Here is a 20,460-nt window from a genome sequence, read left to right as displayed (position 1 = left end):
TAGATTTTAGAAAACAAGGTAAAGAACACACAAATTCTTTACAGTGATTTCCTTTTCTTTCCTTTAATAGTTATAAAATATTTTCAAAATTGCCTAAAATTCCTTTTAAAGACCTTGTTATACTTCTTAATCTTACCCTCTTCTTCTTTAGTTTCCTTATTGCTGGTTGGAAAGCAAACTGATACACAAGCATGTAAAATATTTCGATTTCCATCACATCTGTGGCTGATGAATGTCTGCAGCATCTGTAGATTCTGCTCTAACACAACCGCTTGCTCAAGATTCATAAGATATTGTCGACAGGCCTCATAGTCACAGCGCAGGATGTGCTGCATTAAGGTTTGTTTCTGTGCTCAGACAAATTAGGGAAAAAACTTCAATGAATCTGAACAGCACATTACACACTTCAAAAATTCCTCATGGCCAACACAGTAAGATAATCAGCTCTGCAAATAAGTAGAGACAATTTCAAGTAGCCTAGCAAAAGGAAATGAACTTGAGGGTACCCTCTAAACAGAGTATACAACTGACAGGAATGGAAGAGTGGGTAAATTTTCTGTAAAGGACAAGTAAATATTTTCAGCTTTTGCAACTAACCCAAGTCTGTGGCTGTAGCGGGAAAGCAGCCACATACAATGCACAAATGAATGGGAAGGGCTGGATTTAGCCTGCAGGCCTTGGTCCGCCAAACCTTGGTTTATAATGTATGTAACTACTGAGTTAAAACCCTATTAGCATTGCTAACCAACTAAGCAAAGTATATTTATTTTACATCAGCCTTCCTTAACACCCTTTTAGGCTCTTAATATATTACACTGTGATACCTTCAACTCCCGAGAAATCACGATACATGCAATCTCCTAAAGGTGACAACTAATGTATTTCGTTGTCAAAGACAAGGTAGTACGTATCATTAACTACCTGAGGAACAGCATGCTACAGACTAAATATCTGTGTTCCCTTCAAAATTCATATGTTGAAACCTAATCCCCAATGTGATGGTGTTTAGAGGTTGGGCCTTAAGGAGGTGATTCAGTCACAAGGGTGGAGTCCCTACGACTGAGACTACTGCCCTCTAAAGGGGCCAAAGAGAGTGGAGATCTCCTTCTACCATGTGAGGGCACATGGCCATCTACGAACTAGTGAGCAGGCCCTCACCAGACACCAAATTTGCCCACACCTTGATCCTGGACTTCCACCCTCCAGAACCAAAAGAAATAAACTTCTGTTGTTTATAAGCCACTCGGTCTACAGCAGCTTGAATGGACTAAGATACAGCATGAACATACCAAGGAGATCAAACACACTTCTTTCAGAATGTGAAACGATAGTTATGGGATATTGAGCAGACTGAATATAAAGCATTAGTTTTGGAAAACAAGTAAATTTGTTCATTTTAACTAGAATTAGGAAGTGGAAAAAGGCAGGTGGACAAAGAGCGCGTAGGAACACAAAGGGAAGGACAATCTGCCGCCTCGCCCAAACTGCCTCAACAGCCTACCCCTTCCCCGAACCTTTTTCCAGGACCTGCCACACATGAGACTGACCATTTTGATTGTGGAAATAAGGCTCTGAGGTGACCCCATAAATTACAAGCTCCAGTTCAAGAGTATGAGGTGGGCCACATACCACTAAACTTGCCAAAGTCTGGCGACACACATGCATTAATCCATTGATTAATGCACTGAGAGTATGTCAAAGTCTCCCCAAAGAATAAAAAGCACAGAGCTTTTAAAAATAACTAAAATCAAGATACTCTGCTGCACACTGCTGTGATGGAGAACATTTTCAAGCAATCAGCCAGTCATCTGGTCGGAAGCAGCTACTCTTACAGGGAACTCCCATCTCCAACCTCCCGGACTGTACAGGCTCTCACACTGAGAGTATCACCACATTTACTGTGTTACAAGCAAAAAAGCTAATTCTGCATCACTATATGTTGGATTTGTCACTTACTCTTTTGGCAAAAGGAAGGAGATTTCAGTAAAAAATTTCTTTACAGGCCTGCTATGTGCCAAGCCTTAGTCACTGAGGCACAAAGATAAATGAAGACACACTTTATCCCCACCCAGGGGGATGAAGACACCTTTTACCTTTACCCTTGAGATGCTGACAAAGTGCAGGGGTCAAAGAATCAAATGCCTACAGAAGCATTTTAGACAACATAAATGAGTGGAGGAGGCTGGGTGTAAAAAAGATAACACAAGCTGTACCATAAATAAATGGCAACAACATTTGGACTCAGAGCAATAAATTTTAAGTAGTAGGAACTGCAATGAATTGGAGACCATGTATAGCCTCTAAAAGGGGCTAATGTTTTTATGATAGCCCAGTGTTACTAAATCTTCTAATTTTTAAGAGCAAGTGAAAATCAGGATTTTAAATATAAGTCCTGTGATTTTTTAAATGTTGGCAACTAATCAAGAATTCTAAAACGATGTGAAGGCTATTTCTATGGGCTAAATTCAGGCCACAGCCACCTCCTTAATCAAACAGCCCTACCAGTTCAGAACTAGTCTAGCAAGGTTACAATCAAAACTAAACTAAGAATACGAGCACTGTCTCTCTAAACAAAAGCTTACAGGCAGCTTTCAGGAGCACCTGGTTTCAGACTATTTAGATGCAGTTCTCACAAGTTTGCTTATCATCTCCAGCCTAATGGAAGCTAAATAAGCTCCCACACTAAGCTCCATTTCCATCCTTTACAGAAAACCCCCTCAAAAAAGTTGTGGATATTTATCTCCAGTTCCTCACCTCCCCTTTCCTCCTTAGCTCCCTCTAACGAGGTTTTCATCCCCAATGTCAACAGAGACCTAGATGGAGCCAAATCCAGTACTTGCCATACCTGGCCCCCAGCATCATTTGACACAGTTGATCACTGCATCCTACTTGACTCATGCTCTTCACTTTGCTTCCAAGATAACACTCATTCTAGTTTTCCTCCAACCCTTGTAGATGCCCCTTCTCAGTGGCTTGTGCACATTCCTCAGTATATCCCTGGTATTTAAATGCTGAGACTATTCTCATGGCTCAGACCTTTTCTCTTCTCCATGACCTTGGTAATCTCATTCAGTATAATTCCTTTAAACGTTACAGATGTACTGACAACTCCTAAGCATATTTCTTCAGCTTGGTCCTCTCTCTCCTGGTCTTCAGACTTACACAGCTAACTCTCTATTCAACATCTCCGCTTGGATAGCTGATAGGCATCTTAAACTTAACATGCCTAAAAACAAATTCCTGATATCACCCCCTCTCCCTCCTGACCCTGCTTCATCCCTACAGTTTTCACCTTAATAAATGGCAACTTCATTTTTCCAAACCTTTCACCTGCTTGCTTCCTCTATTTCACTTACCATGCCATAAGCAAATCCTGTTGGTTTTACCTTAAAACATATCTAGTATATCTAGAATCTAATCACTTCTCACTCATAACTCCACCTCCTGGGCCAAGCCACCATCACCTCCCACCTGGATTATTTTAATTCCCTCCTAAATGGTTTCCCTACTTCCACTCTGTCCCCCTCGTATTCTTTGCATGTCAGCAATGATCCTTGGAAAATGTTAAGTGAAATCAGGTCAATCTCTACTCAAATTGCTCCAATAACTTCCAGTGGTATTGCCTCTACATCTAACAAATACCACAACTACATGTTCAAAACTAAACTCGCTCTCTTCCCTTATCCCAATTGTTTTCCCTATTTTTCCTCTCCCCATCTCCCCATCAACCATACCCAAATCAGAAGCTTTCTAATTCCTTCCTTTCATTTACTGCTGATGTCCAGTCACCAAGCTTTAGAGCTTCTACTTCCTTAAGATCTGTCAAATCCATGCCTCTTCCTCATTTCTAAGAGTTCAAGCTTACTTGGTTTCTAACCTGGATAAATGCATTAGCCATTTTATCCGGTCTCTCAACTTCTGTTCTCTGTCCAGTGCTAATCTTTTTGTTTTTTTAAAAGGCAGCTTAAAATCCTTCTCCTCGTAGCTCTCAGGGGAACCTTTACACCACTCAGGTTAGCACACAAAGCACCCTACGGCTTTTCTCCAGCCATATCTGTTATAAGCGCTACTTTCTGCCTTCTGCTTATAGCAGAAGAATGTACACCAAACACATGATGAGAGTCACAAAGGCTGCTTCCTGCCTGGGATAATACCTCCCACCTTCATCTCGAGTCTAGCAGACCCCCATCTGATTATGCACAGCTGTGTCCGGGCCTCACCTCCTCAGAGAAACCTTCTTTACAGTCACAGTCTGGTTTCTATCCTTCCCTTTTGTGTTCCTACCACACTGTGCACACCTTTCTCAAACACTTAGATTACACTGTAATCAATGGTTTACTCATCTCTCTTGTCCTAAGAGACTATTAGCTCCTGTAAAGAAGTGGCAATGAATGATCTGCTCAAGATTATTTCCCTAGACTAGCAGTGTCTTCTGAGTTAAAATGCCAAGTACTTTCAAAAGTCAAATTACCTCTACAGCCATGATGATAATAGCAGCTTTCTTTTTGATTGTTGAGTTGGCAGGAAGATTTATTAAAGAATGTACACCCATTCCAAGACTACTAATAGGTGGAAGATCAAGCCAATCAGGATCCCTTATTCCTCCCATGCAATCTTTGGCCATTGGGTAAATAGTACCATTTCCATCTCGAAGAATAATAGGAGACTCCTATAACAGAGGGAAAATAATAAGTTTGGCATCCAATCAAAAGTGTATCTCTGATTTTTACAACAGATACATTTATTTTCAAATTATATTAGTTTTATATACATATATATAGGTTATAATATTGACCAAATGAGAAGCTTAGTATTAAAATGTGCTAAATATTCAAAATTCTTCACTGGCTTAATAACAAGCAAACTAGAGCCAAACCCTAAGGTTCACGGAAATGCCAATGTTGTCATCGTATTACTTTTCAAAAGCAAAAATAAGCCTCTATACCTGCCCAGCAGTAAAAATGGCTACATTCCTCTCATTCTGACCAAGGAAAGCAATGCTGCTTGTGGGGAAATTATTTTCCTGTTCTGCTTTTCCTGTAGCAAGATCAAAGATACAGTATCGTACCCAATTTCCAGTCTTCAAAACAGCATGCACACCTTCAGAAACACATAAATGTAAAAAAAAGAAAAAAAAGTTACACACCTTCAGTAATCTCTAATAAGTACCTACCAAATTTTAACATCTCTGGCCACATTTGAAATGTAGATACATTTCATTCCATAACATTATTAAACACAGGGGACAAAAACTACCAAATGCCCCAAACCACTTTATCCTATTCCCATTTACTGTTCAAGCATTAATAGGATATGGAATATGCCAGTTGAAAAAGTTACAAAATCTTTACCTTTGGAATCCACATTCACTGCTAATATTTCTGTTTTTTCAGGTATACAAAGCTTTTTAGGAGTCCTTTGGAAACAGTCAGGAACTTTTGGTGTTCCACCAGTTTTGACAACCTGCACGACACAAAAGGAATTTTGCTGTCAAAGTCCATAACACACTCAAGGTGCCAGTCCCAATACTCACCTGCTGGTGATTCCCCTATACTTACCTGCAGTTCATCAATTCTAAGTAACCTACAATCCTGCAGGAGAGAAGAAGGGTCAGCATCGGAAGCAGAGCTGCTCTGACAGTTTGCATTACTGGACGTTCCTGGGAATTTCACAGCAACATAGGCACCATCCACTTTTAGCACCTAGAAGTACAAGTAAATATGCTGAATATTAACACTAACTAATATGGAATCAATATGCAAATTATATTCATTGAACTAATTTAACATTGAAAGCATTTAATTCCTTAGGAGTATGTTTCTTCAATGATCACCAAGTTATAAAATTAACCTGAACAGACTCATCAAAGCTTTGTTGTACGTCTGTATTTGAGGCTTATTTTCTAGAGAAAAACTGACCCAGTGGCCAGTGATTACAGTCTGTGGATGTCTAGAAATCAACTGAAAAAATTAAGTATAAGCCACACAATCCTCCCACCCTCCCTCTATTAGTTTAGAGCCCCACTCTGCAAAAGAACTTTTGCGATCATGTTAATGTTCCATATCTGCCCTGTCCACTACGGCAGCCATTAGCCGTAAGTGGCTACTGAGCACTTGAAATGGAGCTAATGTGACTGAGGAGCTGACTTTTTAATGTTATTTAACTTTAATAAATTTAATGAGCACATATATAGCTGGTGGCTGCTGTAGTGGACAACACAGGTATAGAGTCACCAATGCACAGAAAGATAAGCACAGGACTTGAAACCAGGATACTTGAGTCCCACCTCTGGAACTTACTGCTTTTGATTTTGAGCCAGACTCATCTCAGAAGAAAATACCTGCCCACAAACTACAGTTCTACTTTGAGAGTCAAATGGAATAGTGTATGAGAAAGGCCTTTGTAAATTACAGCGCATGGGCTATCTACTCTTTCAAGTAAAAATGAAATACCATCACATTTCAGAAACTAATGAGCAATCAGGAAAACCTTTACTTTGCAGATATCCTACAGCTATAGATCCATTTTGTTTTCAAGTGTGTGTGGAGAAGTAGGTGTGTGGAATTAAGTATGTGTGTAGAATTGATGGCACTCCAGGTGATGGACTCTAATCACTTGCTTTCTTAGAAGGCAAGACCCTTGCCAGGAAGAGGGAAAGAGAAAGTGGAGGATGACTTACAGTAGTAAGATTCTTTTAATGTTATAGAATATGATCTCCATTAGAACTGTCTAATAGTTCCAAAGAACAAACTGGATCAAAAAGTAGTATATCTCTTGGCAAATCTTCTATAAATCTAAAATTATTCCAAAATAAATTTTTTTTTAAAAGCAACATATCACCATAAATGCTCAAGGAGAGGCCTAAGAACCATCCGTTCATCTGTCAGGGACGGGGAGAGAGCTGTATCTGAATAAGGGGCGGGATTAAAGCAATCCCTGTAGGGGATAAACAAAGCAGCCATGAAGAAAGGGCTGATGAACACTCACCAAGCATAAACTCTTGGATAACCAGTACCAGCACAGTTCACTTAGCAGTTAACTCTTAGCTATTTGAACAAACCTTGCCAACAGGAACATTCTTAACATCTTCCACAAAAACGACTTCCCGAAGAGACCACTGCTCTTCGTTCACCTTTTCCTCCTCCTTCGGGGCAGGGGTGGACCGTCGTCGTTCTTAGACAACAACAAAATGGTAAGTACCAAAAAGAAAATGTGAAAGACACTTTATAGATTTCATCTAAATATGTGAAAGAAGATCATTTTTAAAGGGATACATAATTGAGATACCTAAATAGAAATTTAGTGAACTACTGCTTTATAAATTGTGGTTTTATGACCGACTTTCACTTCAAATGAATTCACAATAAAAAAATGACCATATCTGTTAATGCCTACCTATGCTGACATTACTACAAACAACCGCAAAGAAATAAGGAACATATTTTGGGCACTCAAAATTAGGGCTATCTGACCAAGGTTTATGAACAAAGATCTGTTGGGTTGTCCCTAAAACTATCAGATAACTATTAAAGTCTAACTTTCATTTTCCTCAGGTGCAAAGCAACTATACTATAAAATAAATTTATTTTGAGGAGCTTTAAAAAAACTCTTTAAATCCAAGGTGCAGCAGTAAGTCTAGGCTTATAAATTCTACAAATTCTGAGCAAAAGTCGTGACCAAGCCATAACCAATTTACCATAATAACAGTCTCAACAAAGGTGGGCAGGTTCCCATGGAGTGGCAGTTATTTCCTTCTATTACTGCAACGCATTTTGCATACTGGAAAAAATTACTAACTCTCAAAAACAACAGGAATAGTCAACACTGCAAATAGTATTTTTCCCTTTAAATAAAGCTGCACACAAAAATAAATCAAACTAGTAGAAGCACTTTACATAAAAAGATGATAGAAATGGTATGAGTTGCCTCAAATCAGAAACAAACTCAACACAGCTGTCTGCCTGGGACCTTATTTTGGCCAGTGTGTACTACACATAAAACTTACTGTATGGCATGGACGCACTGCTGGCGATTGAGGACGCATCACTACACGTAGACGCTGGGGATGGCGGAGGACCCATTTCTGTTTTCACTGGTTCCTGCTTACTTTCAGGCCTGAGATTAGAAATAAGATTCTCCTCATAATTAAGAAAATGAAATATCAGGAATTTGTCAAGTGGTTTATTTTCAAGAGTCTAATTATTCTTATAAGGGAACGAAACATTAAAAAACATTAAAAACAAAACAGTAGGTTTTTAGGCTTCTAGGTACTGAAAAAGTACACAATGCATACTTCAAATTTTTAACATTTTAAAATAGAAAAGAAAAATATACCATATATAAAGCTATCAACAATTGGAACAATGATTCAGAGAAGCCTTATCTAGGAATAACAACCAAAGCTACACTCGATTTTGCCTCCTGAGCAAATAAGTTTCACACTTCAGTGAACCCTGCCTTGAACACAGGATTTTAACTGAGAAAATGGTAAAGGTAAATAAATAAAAAGCCCACTAAATCATTAATTTCTTAGAGTTCAAAGAAAGAACTCTACTCAAATGGTTTACAAAAGTTTATTCTTGAACCACCTAGTGATGAAACATCACCTGCTATAACTGAGAAATTACAGCATTAATACTCTAACCCTCTTTGTTGAATTATTTTATTAATTATACTCAAGAAGATACCTACAGCAACTATACAATATACTACAGATGGTAAAACCATAAATATTTTTATTCATTAAAGGGCAGAAGTCAACTTTCAGTTGGAAACATATTACTCAGAAATGCATTACATACAGATCATTCAGGTACATAATATAATCAGGGCCATCATCTTAACTCCTTCATCTCCTATTACCCCACCTGGAATTTCACCTGAGTATACAAATAGTCCACAGAAAGTCAATTTTATTTCCACCAGCATCTTTGGAAAATGCACAGCACAAGCACACATGAACACTCATGGCTGCTCTGCAAGTCGCATGATGCGGGAAGCCAGCTGACACTGACTCGTCACTAACAAGCCCTCAAAGTGAACACACTTCATGACTAGCACAGAAGAGAGTCTCTGACATGAAAATGATTACCTTAATGTTTCATTTTACTTAGCTCTTTTGCTAAGTTTATTAATACAGATGGCAAATTTCAAGGAAGACCCTGAAAAGTCTCATAAATTACAGGATTTAAATAGCATATTCTATTTGAATCTTGTTTCTATTTATAAATATCAAAAACATTTCAAACGTTTTACAAAGTTTCATAAACAATGAAAATGTGTTTTGTTACTTTTATTTTTAGGATAAAAATCAATGTAATTAGGAAGACAGTCTATAAATGTATTTTTAAAACAAGACAGAGAGCACTAAAACAAAGCAAAAAAAACCTTAATTAGGCATAAATTACAATAGCTTTGGTTTAATAAAGATTATTTTTGAACTGATTTAACAGTAAATCTGTGTTTTCTGGATTTCAATTTGCATCTTTAACGTGAAGAGGAACAGCAGCACCAAAGACAGCAGATTTACAATCATTCCATCATGTGAGCAAACTAAAACATTTCACGACTTTAAAAACCTGCTGTACGTGCAGTACATCTCCAATCATTTCTTTGCGATGCCTGCATATATTTAGGAAGAAATAATATACATCAAAATATTTAAAACGCTATTCTGGAATGTGATATTATTACTCTTCCATGTAGCTATAATGGTCACATATTTTTACAAGTTTAAGAAAAAAAGTTATTTAAAAAGTTTATTAAAGTTTTTTAGTTCATGTACCAAACAACCAAATTATAATACACATGAACATTTTTAAAAATGAGTAGATGTTTCTAAAAGTACAGGTGTTAAGATCTGTGTACCTGGTTCGCAATAAGCCAGCCCCAGAATGTGGGCTATACACAGTTCAGAGGTGTTTCTGTTTGCACCTCTCTCCAACCCAAAACTTTACAAACCCTTTATATAATTTCCCTTCCCAGCACATTAACCTATAAAACCCTTCCAATGATCAAGATGCAGGCAAGATGTTAGGTAAAAATTAAGATGATCACACAGAGAGGAGGAGAAAGCTGGCCTAATACAGTAAGGCTGAACACATAATTACTGCTATATGCACCTGCAGAGCACACGCTCTAAGCACAAAACAAGACATCAAAAGAGAACTCGACATTCATTCTGGCCACTAAACATCAAGAACAACTACAATATACAAATAACTAACAAAGTTGTAAACAGTAAATTTTACCAATTCCTTTCAAAACTCCTGAGGATTTTAACAAGAACCCATCCTGTTGGCACCTTTCTTCATCACTGTACACCTCTAAGTCTCCCTGGATTACTCCCCTTCATCTACAGAGCAAACCAGAACGCTGTAAAATCAAACTTAGTTAAGGTAGAGTACTTACTTAGCTTCAGTAGTTTTGCTAGCTTTGTCCATGCTTTTCAGGCTCTCAGGAGATCTAAGTTGAAATCTACAGCTATCATTCATATTCCAAACTGATTCCATTAAGACACCAACTTTAGGAATCCCAGCACTAATTGAAAATGCAACTGCTCCAGCATGATAAAGAGGATTATTTCTTAAGCACACCTAGCAAACAAAAGAAAAATCACCATCAAGATGAGATATTTTTAAAACACACTATCAGATTTATTTCAAATGTATGAAAATACAATATATAAAAGTATTGCTTCTTACATTTTCTAAATACAATCTTACACAATCAAGACAGCTGATAAACCATTGACCTAAAGGTGTCCATCAAGAAAATCTGTTCCCCAAATTAAGGAGCAGGGATAATTTTAGCACATTTGCTAAAAATTAACTTTAAAGTTGCATGCAGCAAATACTCTGAGCATTCTGCTACAAGGAAGTAGAATAGAACCAGTAGAGAAGAAACTAAAGAAGTTGTCATTAAAAAAGTAAAATATGAACAAAACAATTACATTTTTTGTCTGTTTCTTATAATTCAAAATTATTTTCTTCCTTAATTCATCATGCTCTCTATAGGCTCTATAACTTCATCTCTATGGATGTTTGTTTCCCCCCAGAAAACTGCTGTTTTCTACAAGCCAGAAGCTTTACCGTATAACATAAGTTTTCTCTCAAATTAAAAAAGACTATGTGGGGCTGGCCCTGTGACCTAGTGGTTGGGTTCACGGGCTCCGCTTCGGTGGCCCGGGGTTTTGCCGGTTTGGATCTCGGGTGCAGACCTAGTACCGCTTGTTAAGCCACGCTGAGATGGCATCCCACATAGCACAACTAGAAGGACCTACAACTACGTACTGGGGGGCTTTGGGGAAAAGAAGAAAAGAAAAGATCATGTAACACTGGTGTTAGACACGAACTGAGTTCAGCAGTGAACAGCCTATAAATTGTCACTGCCAGAGAGCACAATCAGGTCATACTCTCAACCAACAACTTGCAAGGTGACAGTGTGAAACACACCAACAATAGCTCCAAATGAGATATGAACCATTACTTTTGGAAATCTCTGGTGATTTCTCCAATAGCCCAATCTTACAGACATTCTGTTCAGTCATCCAACAACTAATGACTATGTTGTACGTGACAGTGGCATATATGAGGGTCATGTTTTATGGTGGTTTATAACAAAATATAAGTGACGTCGAAGAAGGTGGAACACTTGAGAAGCACGGGAACTGAAAATATTGGTGTAGAGCTGCTGTTTCATCAAACAGTTGTGTTGTCACTAAATACAGTTTTGTGGCATAGAAGGAACAGGTCATAAGAGCCAACTTCTTTAAAAAGGTATGTCCTGCTTAGCTGTGACTTAAAGGGAAGTTTCATCCCAAATTTTCAGAAAGGACCAGTAAAAACTTAAAGCCTAAAAGAGGCTCAATAAGAAAGAAGGCTGTAATTGAAAGAGAAATGTGGCAAGATATATTAGAAGATAAGTTATTTATTAATGTCTTCTTATAAAAATAAATGCACCTTAAAAACAAGGAGGTGTGTATTCAGGATCCAGCATGTAACAAGATATGCAAAGAATACTGAATATTTGCTAAATACACTATCCTCAATAATTATGATCTGCGAGTGCAGGTGTAGCTGAAAACCATAACTGATCAACAATCCTTTCTGATTGTTAACACATGAATGCTGTCCTTGTTCTGTAGCTGTGACTATCTTAAACCCCCAGTTTTCTATAGGTTTAAAACAAAATCTTAATTCTATACCAGTGTATTTTAATATGCTGCTATCTTTCAGCAATTTAGTGTCAAGGTATTTTGTTTAAAGCTTTTCTTCAGTTCATCTTTAAAGTGTTCTTCTGCCCTCTTTGGCTATAGTCATGTCATCCCACGTGCCAATAAGGCAGCTGCGAGGATATCCTGCCATCATGTGAGTCCAGGGAACAAGCAGCTGTGAGAACACCAGAAATCAGTATTTGAACTAAATAGGAGGAGAGCTCCTAGGAGAAAGAGATGTCTCCAAAGCAAGTGACAAATAATGAAGGCTGAACACTAACATTCAAAATAGTAGGTAATCGCTGAAAACTTCCTCGTTGGAAGGCCAGCAAAGGAGTAAGAACAAGACAACCATGAACAGAACAAGAACCTGAGCCACCGACAAAAAGAAGAGGTACCTTCACGCTGGCTTCTGGAGAAAAGTAACAGCTGAAGAAGTGACTAGTTTTTAAGACATAGGGAATTTAAGTAATACCACCTTGTAGTGATGAGAAAAAAGCTGAACTGAAATAAAGTGTTAGGTGAGGAAACGAGTACCACATTACATAATAAAAACCACCATTTGTCTAAGCATTAGGGATTATAAAGTCCTTAAACATTCATTGCAGCACTTGCTATAATGAATATAAGCATCAAGTTTTGTCCTGAAGATTAACTTCTACAAAAGCCTAATGTATTAGAAGTAGAAGAACAGATCTCAAACTCTTTATCTCAGGACCGGTTTCCCTATTAAATGTTACTAAGGGCCCAAAAATCTTTGGTTTATGTGGGTCATTTCTAGGTAGTATTTAATGTATTAGTAATTAAAACTGAGAAACTTAAAAATATTTAACAGTAAAAAAACTCCATGTCAATATAAACAATTCTTATAAAAAGTAACATCTTCAAAAAAAAATCAGCAAGAACAGTGGCATTATTTACATTTTTGCAAATCTCTTCAAGTCTGATTTAATAGAAGACAGCTAGATTCCCATGTCTGCTTCTCCATTCAATCTGCTATGGTATGTTAACGGTGACTAAAGTATACGAAGACAGTTCAACCACACACAGATACATAATTGGAAAAAGAAGGACTCTGCAGACTCTCTGAAAGGGTCGAGAAGCCAGCAGGAGTTCCTAGACCGCACTTTGAGAACCACTGGGGTATTAGAAAAATCACCTTCCATAAGATAGCTATAGGAGCCAAAACTATCTCAGAGTCAAAAACAGAAACTGGTAGAAACACGGGATTTGACGAAGCCTCCTGCCTCAGGCTGACAATATCCCCAGAGAGCAGTATCTTTCAAACTGCTTGGTCCTAAGAATCCCCTGAGATGTCTGTTAAACACAGTGATGCCTGGGCCCTGTCACCAGAGAAACTGAAGAGATGTTTCAGGTAAGTGGCTCCAGACTCTGCATTTAAATACCAAATGAGTCTTAAAACGAGGCAAATCTGGGAACCCTGCCCCATAAGGAAACCAACCCACTGACACTGGAGCAGAATCCATACATTACTCAACTACTGAATAAAGACTGATGCGGCACACACATGCTACCAGAACGCGGTCCTTCAAATGACATTGCTTATGGGGGAGTTACTTACAGAGGAAGAAAGTGATTTTGAAGAGAAACAACGTCCCTTAGGACAGGCTTAATTCTAATCACTCACCTGGGTACCAACAGTGATGTTGGGCATGGAAGAAATACCAGCACTAGATTTGGGCTTTTTATTTTTCGCTCTAGCTTTCTCTAACATTTTTTTCCTTTGACTAAAAGGGACTACACCCCTGAAAAGGAAAAACATAAACTGGTCAAACAAGCAGGGAAGAAGCCCATTAAATAAATCTGAAATTACACATATTACCTATTATCTAACCATTTCTGGTGTATTCCTTCTCTAATATTTTTGCTTCAGAATAATATTAACATGTGCAATTATTAATCGTAAATTGATCATAGGTTTTATAAATAACTGGCTCCGTTTTTCTCAAACATATAAGACTAAAATTTACAGGAAATTCATCATTTGATATTTTCTTCCAAATAATTACATTTCATTAGTAGATTCCCCTATATAGTATTTCTGCCAGTGCATACTTACTAATAACTCCTTAAAACATAACAGAGAATGCATTTAAAGTCCTTTTCTAACAGTAAAGGAATAATTAAGCGAGGCATAGAATATGCATACAATGAAATACTCTAATAACCTTTGAAACTATATTTTAAGTAATATTGTTGAATGAATAAAGCATGAAAAAATACCGTATAACCTAAGCTTCCAATTATGTAAAAGCAAAGCACACATTTATGTACAGAACAAAAGATTAAAATACCCCTAAAGGTTAACAGTAGTTATCTTTGGGTTGTAGGATTATAGGTGATTTTTGTTTCTATTTTATACTTTTATAAAATTTCATAATTATAGTCACTAAGTATGCATTTTCTATAAGCTTTTCTTTTTTTAAGGTCTTTTTTTACTGTTACTTTGCTCCAAAGTGAAAATTCCCTCTCTACACAGCATTGTCTTTCGACTGACCTTCTCAGGTCAGTATTCCAGTACTCAGCACACCTATCTCTGCACGTGAAAGCATTCACAGATAAGAAACACGCCTCCCTGCACACTCACCACCAATATAAATTGTTCTCTAGCTGGGCGCAGGTATAAAGGGCACAGCAGTGTAAAGAAACAATCCGTTCGCCTTGCAGTTCTGAGTAAGTCTGAGCAGTGTGCTCTAACTTAGAAGCCACAGAGCTTAAAGTCTCATCCACCCATGTAGCAACCTAAAGAAGAAAATATTAGATGTTTAAATAAAAATAAAAACAATGATGGTTGTCAAAACTAGGGCTAGGCATACATACTCTATGGACTGGAATTCTAAAATGTTTTGATCTGAATGCTAGAAAAATAAGTAATTCAGAAAAGGTTCTTAATAAGACTAGAAACTAAAATACCTCCTTCACACAAATAAATCAAAATAGCAGTTATTGAAAGGAATGTCTAAAAGCCATCTCTAAGACATTAATCAAAAGTAAACATTTGCTCCAATAATTTTTAAAAGAATTTAGTAATTCTAAAGCCAAACTGATCATCTGAGGTATAGTATCCATACTTTCTCAATGTATCTATTATGGCTTTTCAATATCTCCCCTTTTTGTAAGCACTGATCTTCAATATTTATTCCCTTCCCTTAAAGTACAAAGCTACCCTAAAGCTGGATTATAATATAGAAGTAAACCAGCAACATGTATAAAAGATTATACACTAGATTACTTTGCTAAGGCTTGAGACACTTTGTATTTGTGGATCTAGTCAGAAAGACAGAAAATGAAAAGATGGAAAACAGGCAGGGAGAGGAAGAAACCCAAGAACTGAAACATGAAACGGTATCAATCAATGCAAAGTGTGTCATACCTTGTTATTTTCTGTAGCTACAGTTGCTCTTATGCTATTTGCAGACAGGAGGACTATCTTTTCATTGGTTAACCCCAAAAATGTTGCTCGTGGATGATGTAATGAAGGATTCTTTGAAAGCATTAAGAAAAATGATTACCATTTTGTATGTTCATTTGTAGCACTATTTGACGCAAGATTTAATATAGTAAAATACCTGTGCATTTCTGTAAGGCTCAGATTCACTCCACTTCCACTGATAAAGTTCTCCTTTACTGCTGACAGCCAAAAGCTCAGAATATAGAGCCCCAATACAGATGAATTTTGTTCCATCCTATAAAGTAAAAATAATACAATGGTATAAATATTACAACTGCCAAACCTAATGATATGGATACAACACTTTAACCACTCCATCAAATCTGGATTAATTACGTGAACACACAAACCATAGCTACGCAAAGTCTTTAGCACAGCCTGCAAGGCCCTCCGTAACGTGGCCCCAGCTCCCTCCCTGAACTCACTCCCCTCCAGTCACAAGGCCCTTCTTCCTGCTCCTGGACCATGTCCACCAGGACCCCACCATGTCCTTGTTGTTTCTCAAGTGACTCATTCCCTCCCCTCAATTGAGTCTGATCAAATGAGACCTTGTCTGACCACACTACCTACAAAACCACCACTCTATTATTCTATCTTCTTACTCTGCTTTCTTTTTACTTCCTAGCATTTCACAACTCGACACGTGTTTAGTTGTTTACAGTCTATCTTACTTGAACATAGGCTTTTTCGTGGTCACTACTGTATCCTCAGTTCTTAGAAAAGCGCACTAACTAGGTGCTCAATAAATGTGTTGACTAAATGAAGGGGAAAAAACTCAGTAAGGAGCTGAAGCAGGGAAGCCGAGTGTCAAAACAGACGCTTCCTTCCCTGCAGGCTCTTCCGAGCTGCTGAAACCAACGTCCAGGTTGTTTTCAAGGTAAAAGTTCATCTAGTCTTAAAGCAATGCATATGCAATGAGTTGGAATACAATTAAATTATAAAAAGCTTGGACAATAAATGTAAATAAACAGTACCAATGATAATTTTTTTTTACATAAGACGAATATGATCAGAGTCATAAAGCTACCCAAAAACCCGACAGCAAAACCTGCCAAAAACAGATTTTAGGATGTACATTTTGCTATTGGTCTATACACAACTACTCTGCTCTGTGAAATTCTGGCTCCAGAGGATGCTAAACTAATTGTGTCTTTTTGGTTTGCTGTCAACTTTCAATCTTATTTGGTCAGATGTATTATGGTACTTGGCTAATGCCTGTGAAGTCTGCCAAGATTTATAATATAAGTACAAGAGGTTATGCCTCAAGTTGTACAGAAAGAACACTAATTTTAATCTTCTATTTTACCAGTACCAGTCAGCTCTATTTTCAAGTCACTTCTATAGAAGGATGGGAGAGAGACCAAATTTGAAATTCTCCAAGTTAGCAATTCTTCTCTTCCCATCACCAAGGGTATCTGAAAACCACCGTCTACTCTCTCCTGCTGCATAAGATCTTAACATTTCTACTTCCCAACCCCTTGGTCAAAAGGATGATAGAATCAAACCAAGTGAGTCCAAAACCTGGATCCAATACTTATTAAGTATGTGACATCATGTGAGTTATTTCTCTGAACCCATTTCTTCATCTCTAAAATGGGAATAATAATAATAATACATTGAGGGAAGGAGGATAAAAACCAAATAAAGTAACATAAAAAGTAAACAGCACAGAGCCCAGCACTAATAAGTGCTCAGTGAAATTCATCTATCATTACTCTGCCCCCGACTTCATTTCCTACTCACCCAGAAAGCACAAGCTTCCTGAATATTCCTATTTCTAAGATTTATTTAACGAAAAAACACAATTCTCTCCTCTTGCCCTCCTCCATCTCAGAGAAAGAAGTGTCTTCCTCTCCTCTTTAAAGACAAACCTCATACAACTGGGTGCAACCCTCTCTCATAACCCCAACCACCGTCAAAACCCATCTCTTCCTCAGTTCTACTCATGGGAAAGTGAACTGTTACTTGGCATACGTCTCACCGCACCAGATTTCACTGACTGCTGTAACTGCACTTCCAACAGCCATATCAACGCCCCATGCATTTAATTAACCCACCTTGTCTTTAAACTCCTCAAACCATTTAACCCTGTTCACCATCTGTTTGGAACCTCTCCTCTGCCTTGTTCACAGGTCACTACTCTTTACTGGTCTTCCTCCTATCTTCACAACTACTTTCTCCATCTCCCTCGCACCACCATGCACTCCCTGCCCCAGATTCTATCCTTGTGCCTTTATTCACATTATGTTCCACCCTCAGCCTTAGTGACAGCATCCACTAGGGCACCATGCTTTTAAACAAGTAAATCTCCTACCTCCAGAATGTCCTGCAAGGGCTCTCTACCCTGGATGTCTTAAAAGCACCGTAACATCTCCAAAATGAATTCATCTCCTCCTCCAAAGCTGCATGTCCTCTGCAGGCCTCCTCTCCATGAATGACATCCAACACCCACCCGGTAAGAAAAGAGAGACTTGGGAACCTGGGCCTCTCCTCAACTCCTCCTCCTTTTCTCTCAACAATATACTGACTAGAAAACCATGTGGCACTTTGCTCAAATTCCTCTCAGGTTCTTTCCTTCCTCTTGTCCCCACTGCCATTGCTTTGGCTGAGATTCTCACAATTCCTTTCTTTCACAATTGTACCAGTCTCTTAACTGACTAGATTTTTCCTATTACTATCTTTCTCCCACAATGCCAATAGTGTTCACTTCCTTAAAAACAAACAAAACCTCACCAATCTCATCATGTCACTTCTCTAAGAATTCTGTTGGCTTCCTAGTGACTACAGGACAACATCTTAACTCCTTGCAAGTTGTCCAGGGCCCTTTGCAGTCTTACTCATCTTGCTCTTCTACTCCCTACCACAGAGCAGCAATTCTGAATTTCTCTTTGTTCTGCAAACAAACATACTGTGACCTTTCATGACTCTAGGCCCATGCCTGATATGTTTAGAATGCCTCTGCATCTTGGTCAACACCTACTTAACCTTAAAAATGCTGCTTAAATGTCATCTCCTCTGTGATGTCTTTGCCAAATCTCTCAGGTGGTATTAGTCAGTCTCCACTATGAATCCCTAAGCACTGTATTCTCACGTCCAATCTAGCACTGATCACACTGTGAACACATTATATTGCATGCGATTTTAACAAAAATCAAATCATCAGAGGTTGGATCTAATCAGGAAACTTTCAACTGTCTGAATAACATTAAACAGGTCATCAATCAAACTAGAAATTCCTCCCCAAAGGGAGAAGAAACTGTTAAAAATATTATGAAAATTATCTAGTGGCCAAAGCTTAAAAAAAACCCCACTCAGCCAGCAACAAGAACCCCCACCCCTACCTCTACATTTAGTCATTTATATTTTGAAAAAGCTGGCCTTTCCATTCCTAAATTTCTCCCCACAAAACTTGGTTTTCATCCTTTTTTTAATTTTCCTACTATCAGCAAACACTAGTCTTTCCATTAAGTGGTAGCTCCAACAGTGCTGTGCTGTTTCTGTCACTGAACTAGACGGAGTGCAACTACAGGCTATACTGCGCAATATGGCCACCTGTACTGGTTCACACTTGGCCTCTCCCCGCCTGTCTACTTTTCTGGAGTCTCCTTATACCTGGCTTCTGTTCCCTCTTTTGACCATTTCTCCTTTTGCTCTATTTCATCATTAAACAGCATTTGTGACACACCTAGCTAAGTCCTCACAGATACTCCCTGGAAACTTCGAAGTGTCAATAAGACAAAGACCTCCCAACCCAACTTCCACTTCCAGAACCCTGAAGGTAAAGCAATACACCCACAAGTTTGATTCCAACAAAAAGGCTGCTCCAAATAGCTTACGTAAGGAGCCAAATGTCATGGGGCTATTTCCTCTCAACACCATTCAAAGAAACAGAATAACAAACAACTCTACAATTCAAAAGGCCAGAGGGAATAAATTACCTCATTTTTCCTAGATTATATGAAAATAGTTCCAGAACTATAAAGGATATGACTATAAATTAACAGTACTCACTTGCTGAATCAGTTTTATTTCTTCATCACCCACCATACAACTCTCACCAAACTCTTCTCTGAGAGCTTATTAGAAATCAAGGATGTGTGCAGCCTTTAAATTGAAAGGGTTTGTTTTGTTACAAGACACAAAGCAAAGTTCCTATGTTTAGCTTCAGCAGATTTACTTAGCATGGATTTCCATGTAATTTTTCTCCCTTCCATATTTATTACTTAGCTCTTATCTTTGCAATCTACTTGAACAGTCTCTGTTCCTACTCTAACTGCATTTTTCTTCCCCTTGTAAGTCACTTTAGATTCTTGCTGGAAGTAGGTTGGTATAAATACATATATAGTTACAATTTACATGTACACATTCAACAACATAGAACTACATTTCTAGCCTGAGAAAAGTAAACCGCAAAAATGACACAGAGGTGAAAAGGGAGCCATGCCAGACAATCACCTAACTGAAACATTTCATCTTCTCATCAAACTAACTGAATTATCAAAGCTATTTCCAGAAATATAAAGCACAAAAAGCATAAAGAGGGAAGGTCAGAGATGGGGGAGAGAAAGAAGTGTTGAGGGGACAGGGGAAAGGAAGGAAAAATGGATGGATGGAAGGATGGATGGACAGATGGTTGTCGGGGACAGAGTTAATGAGAAAGTTGGGTAAAACGACTCAGAAACTAAGTTGGCTAATGAGCATCAGGGACTTGGACTTAGAGGCCCACTTAGGCCCTCTCGCCGCGTCTCACTTTGGTACATAAAGACTGACTGCT

The 20,460-nt window shown here is 38.2% G+C and overlaps 1 protein-coding gene across 4 annotated transcripts in view; it reads right to left on the bottom strand.

Moving 5' to 3' along the window:
- Positions 1-20,460, bottom strand: part of UBR5 (ubiquitin protein ligase E3 component n-recognin 5) — a 122,440-nt gene that overhangs the window by 49,457 nt on the left and 52,523 nt on the right. For all 4 annotated transcript variants that reach the window (XM_046642374.1, XM_046642377.1, XM_046642375.1 and 1 more), the window contains exons 10-21: positions 15,805-15,921; positions 15,609-15,719; positions 14,823-14,977; positions 13,863-13,980; positions 10,411-10,595; positions 8,006-8,115; positions 7,061-7,173; positions 5,559-5,702; positions 5,352-5,463; positions 4,946-5,100; positions 4,472-4,669; positions 137-347 (exon numbers count right to left, since the gene is read on the bottom strand). In XM_046642374.1, the coding sequence (XP_046498330.1) occupies positions 137-347; positions 4,472-4,669; positions 4,946-5,100; positions 5,352-5,463; positions 5,559-5,702; positions 7,061-7,173; positions 8,006-8,115; positions 10,411-10,595; positions 13,863-13,980; positions 14,823-14,977; positions 15,609-15,719; positions 15,805-15,921 (1,729 nt within the window). The remainder of the gene's footprint in view (positions 1-136; positions 348-4,471; positions 4,670-4,945; positions 5,101-5,351; positions 5,464-5,558; positions 5,703-7,060; positions 7,174-8,005; positions 8,116-10,410; positions 10,596-13,862; positions 13,981-14,822; positions 14,978-15,608; positions 15,720-15,804; positions 15,922-20,460) is intronic.

This window comes from Equus quagga, chromosome 16 (assembly GCF_021613505.1).
Source record: "Equus quagga isolate Etosha38 chromosome 16, UCLA_HA_Equagga_1.0, whole genome shotgun sequence".
Taxonomy (NCBI): Eukaryota; Metazoa; Chordata; class Mammalia; order Perissodactyla; family Equidae; genus Equus; species Equus quagga.
The sequence above is the reverse complement of the archived record's forward strand: the minus strand, read 5'-3'. Positions and strand labels throughout refer to the sequence as shown.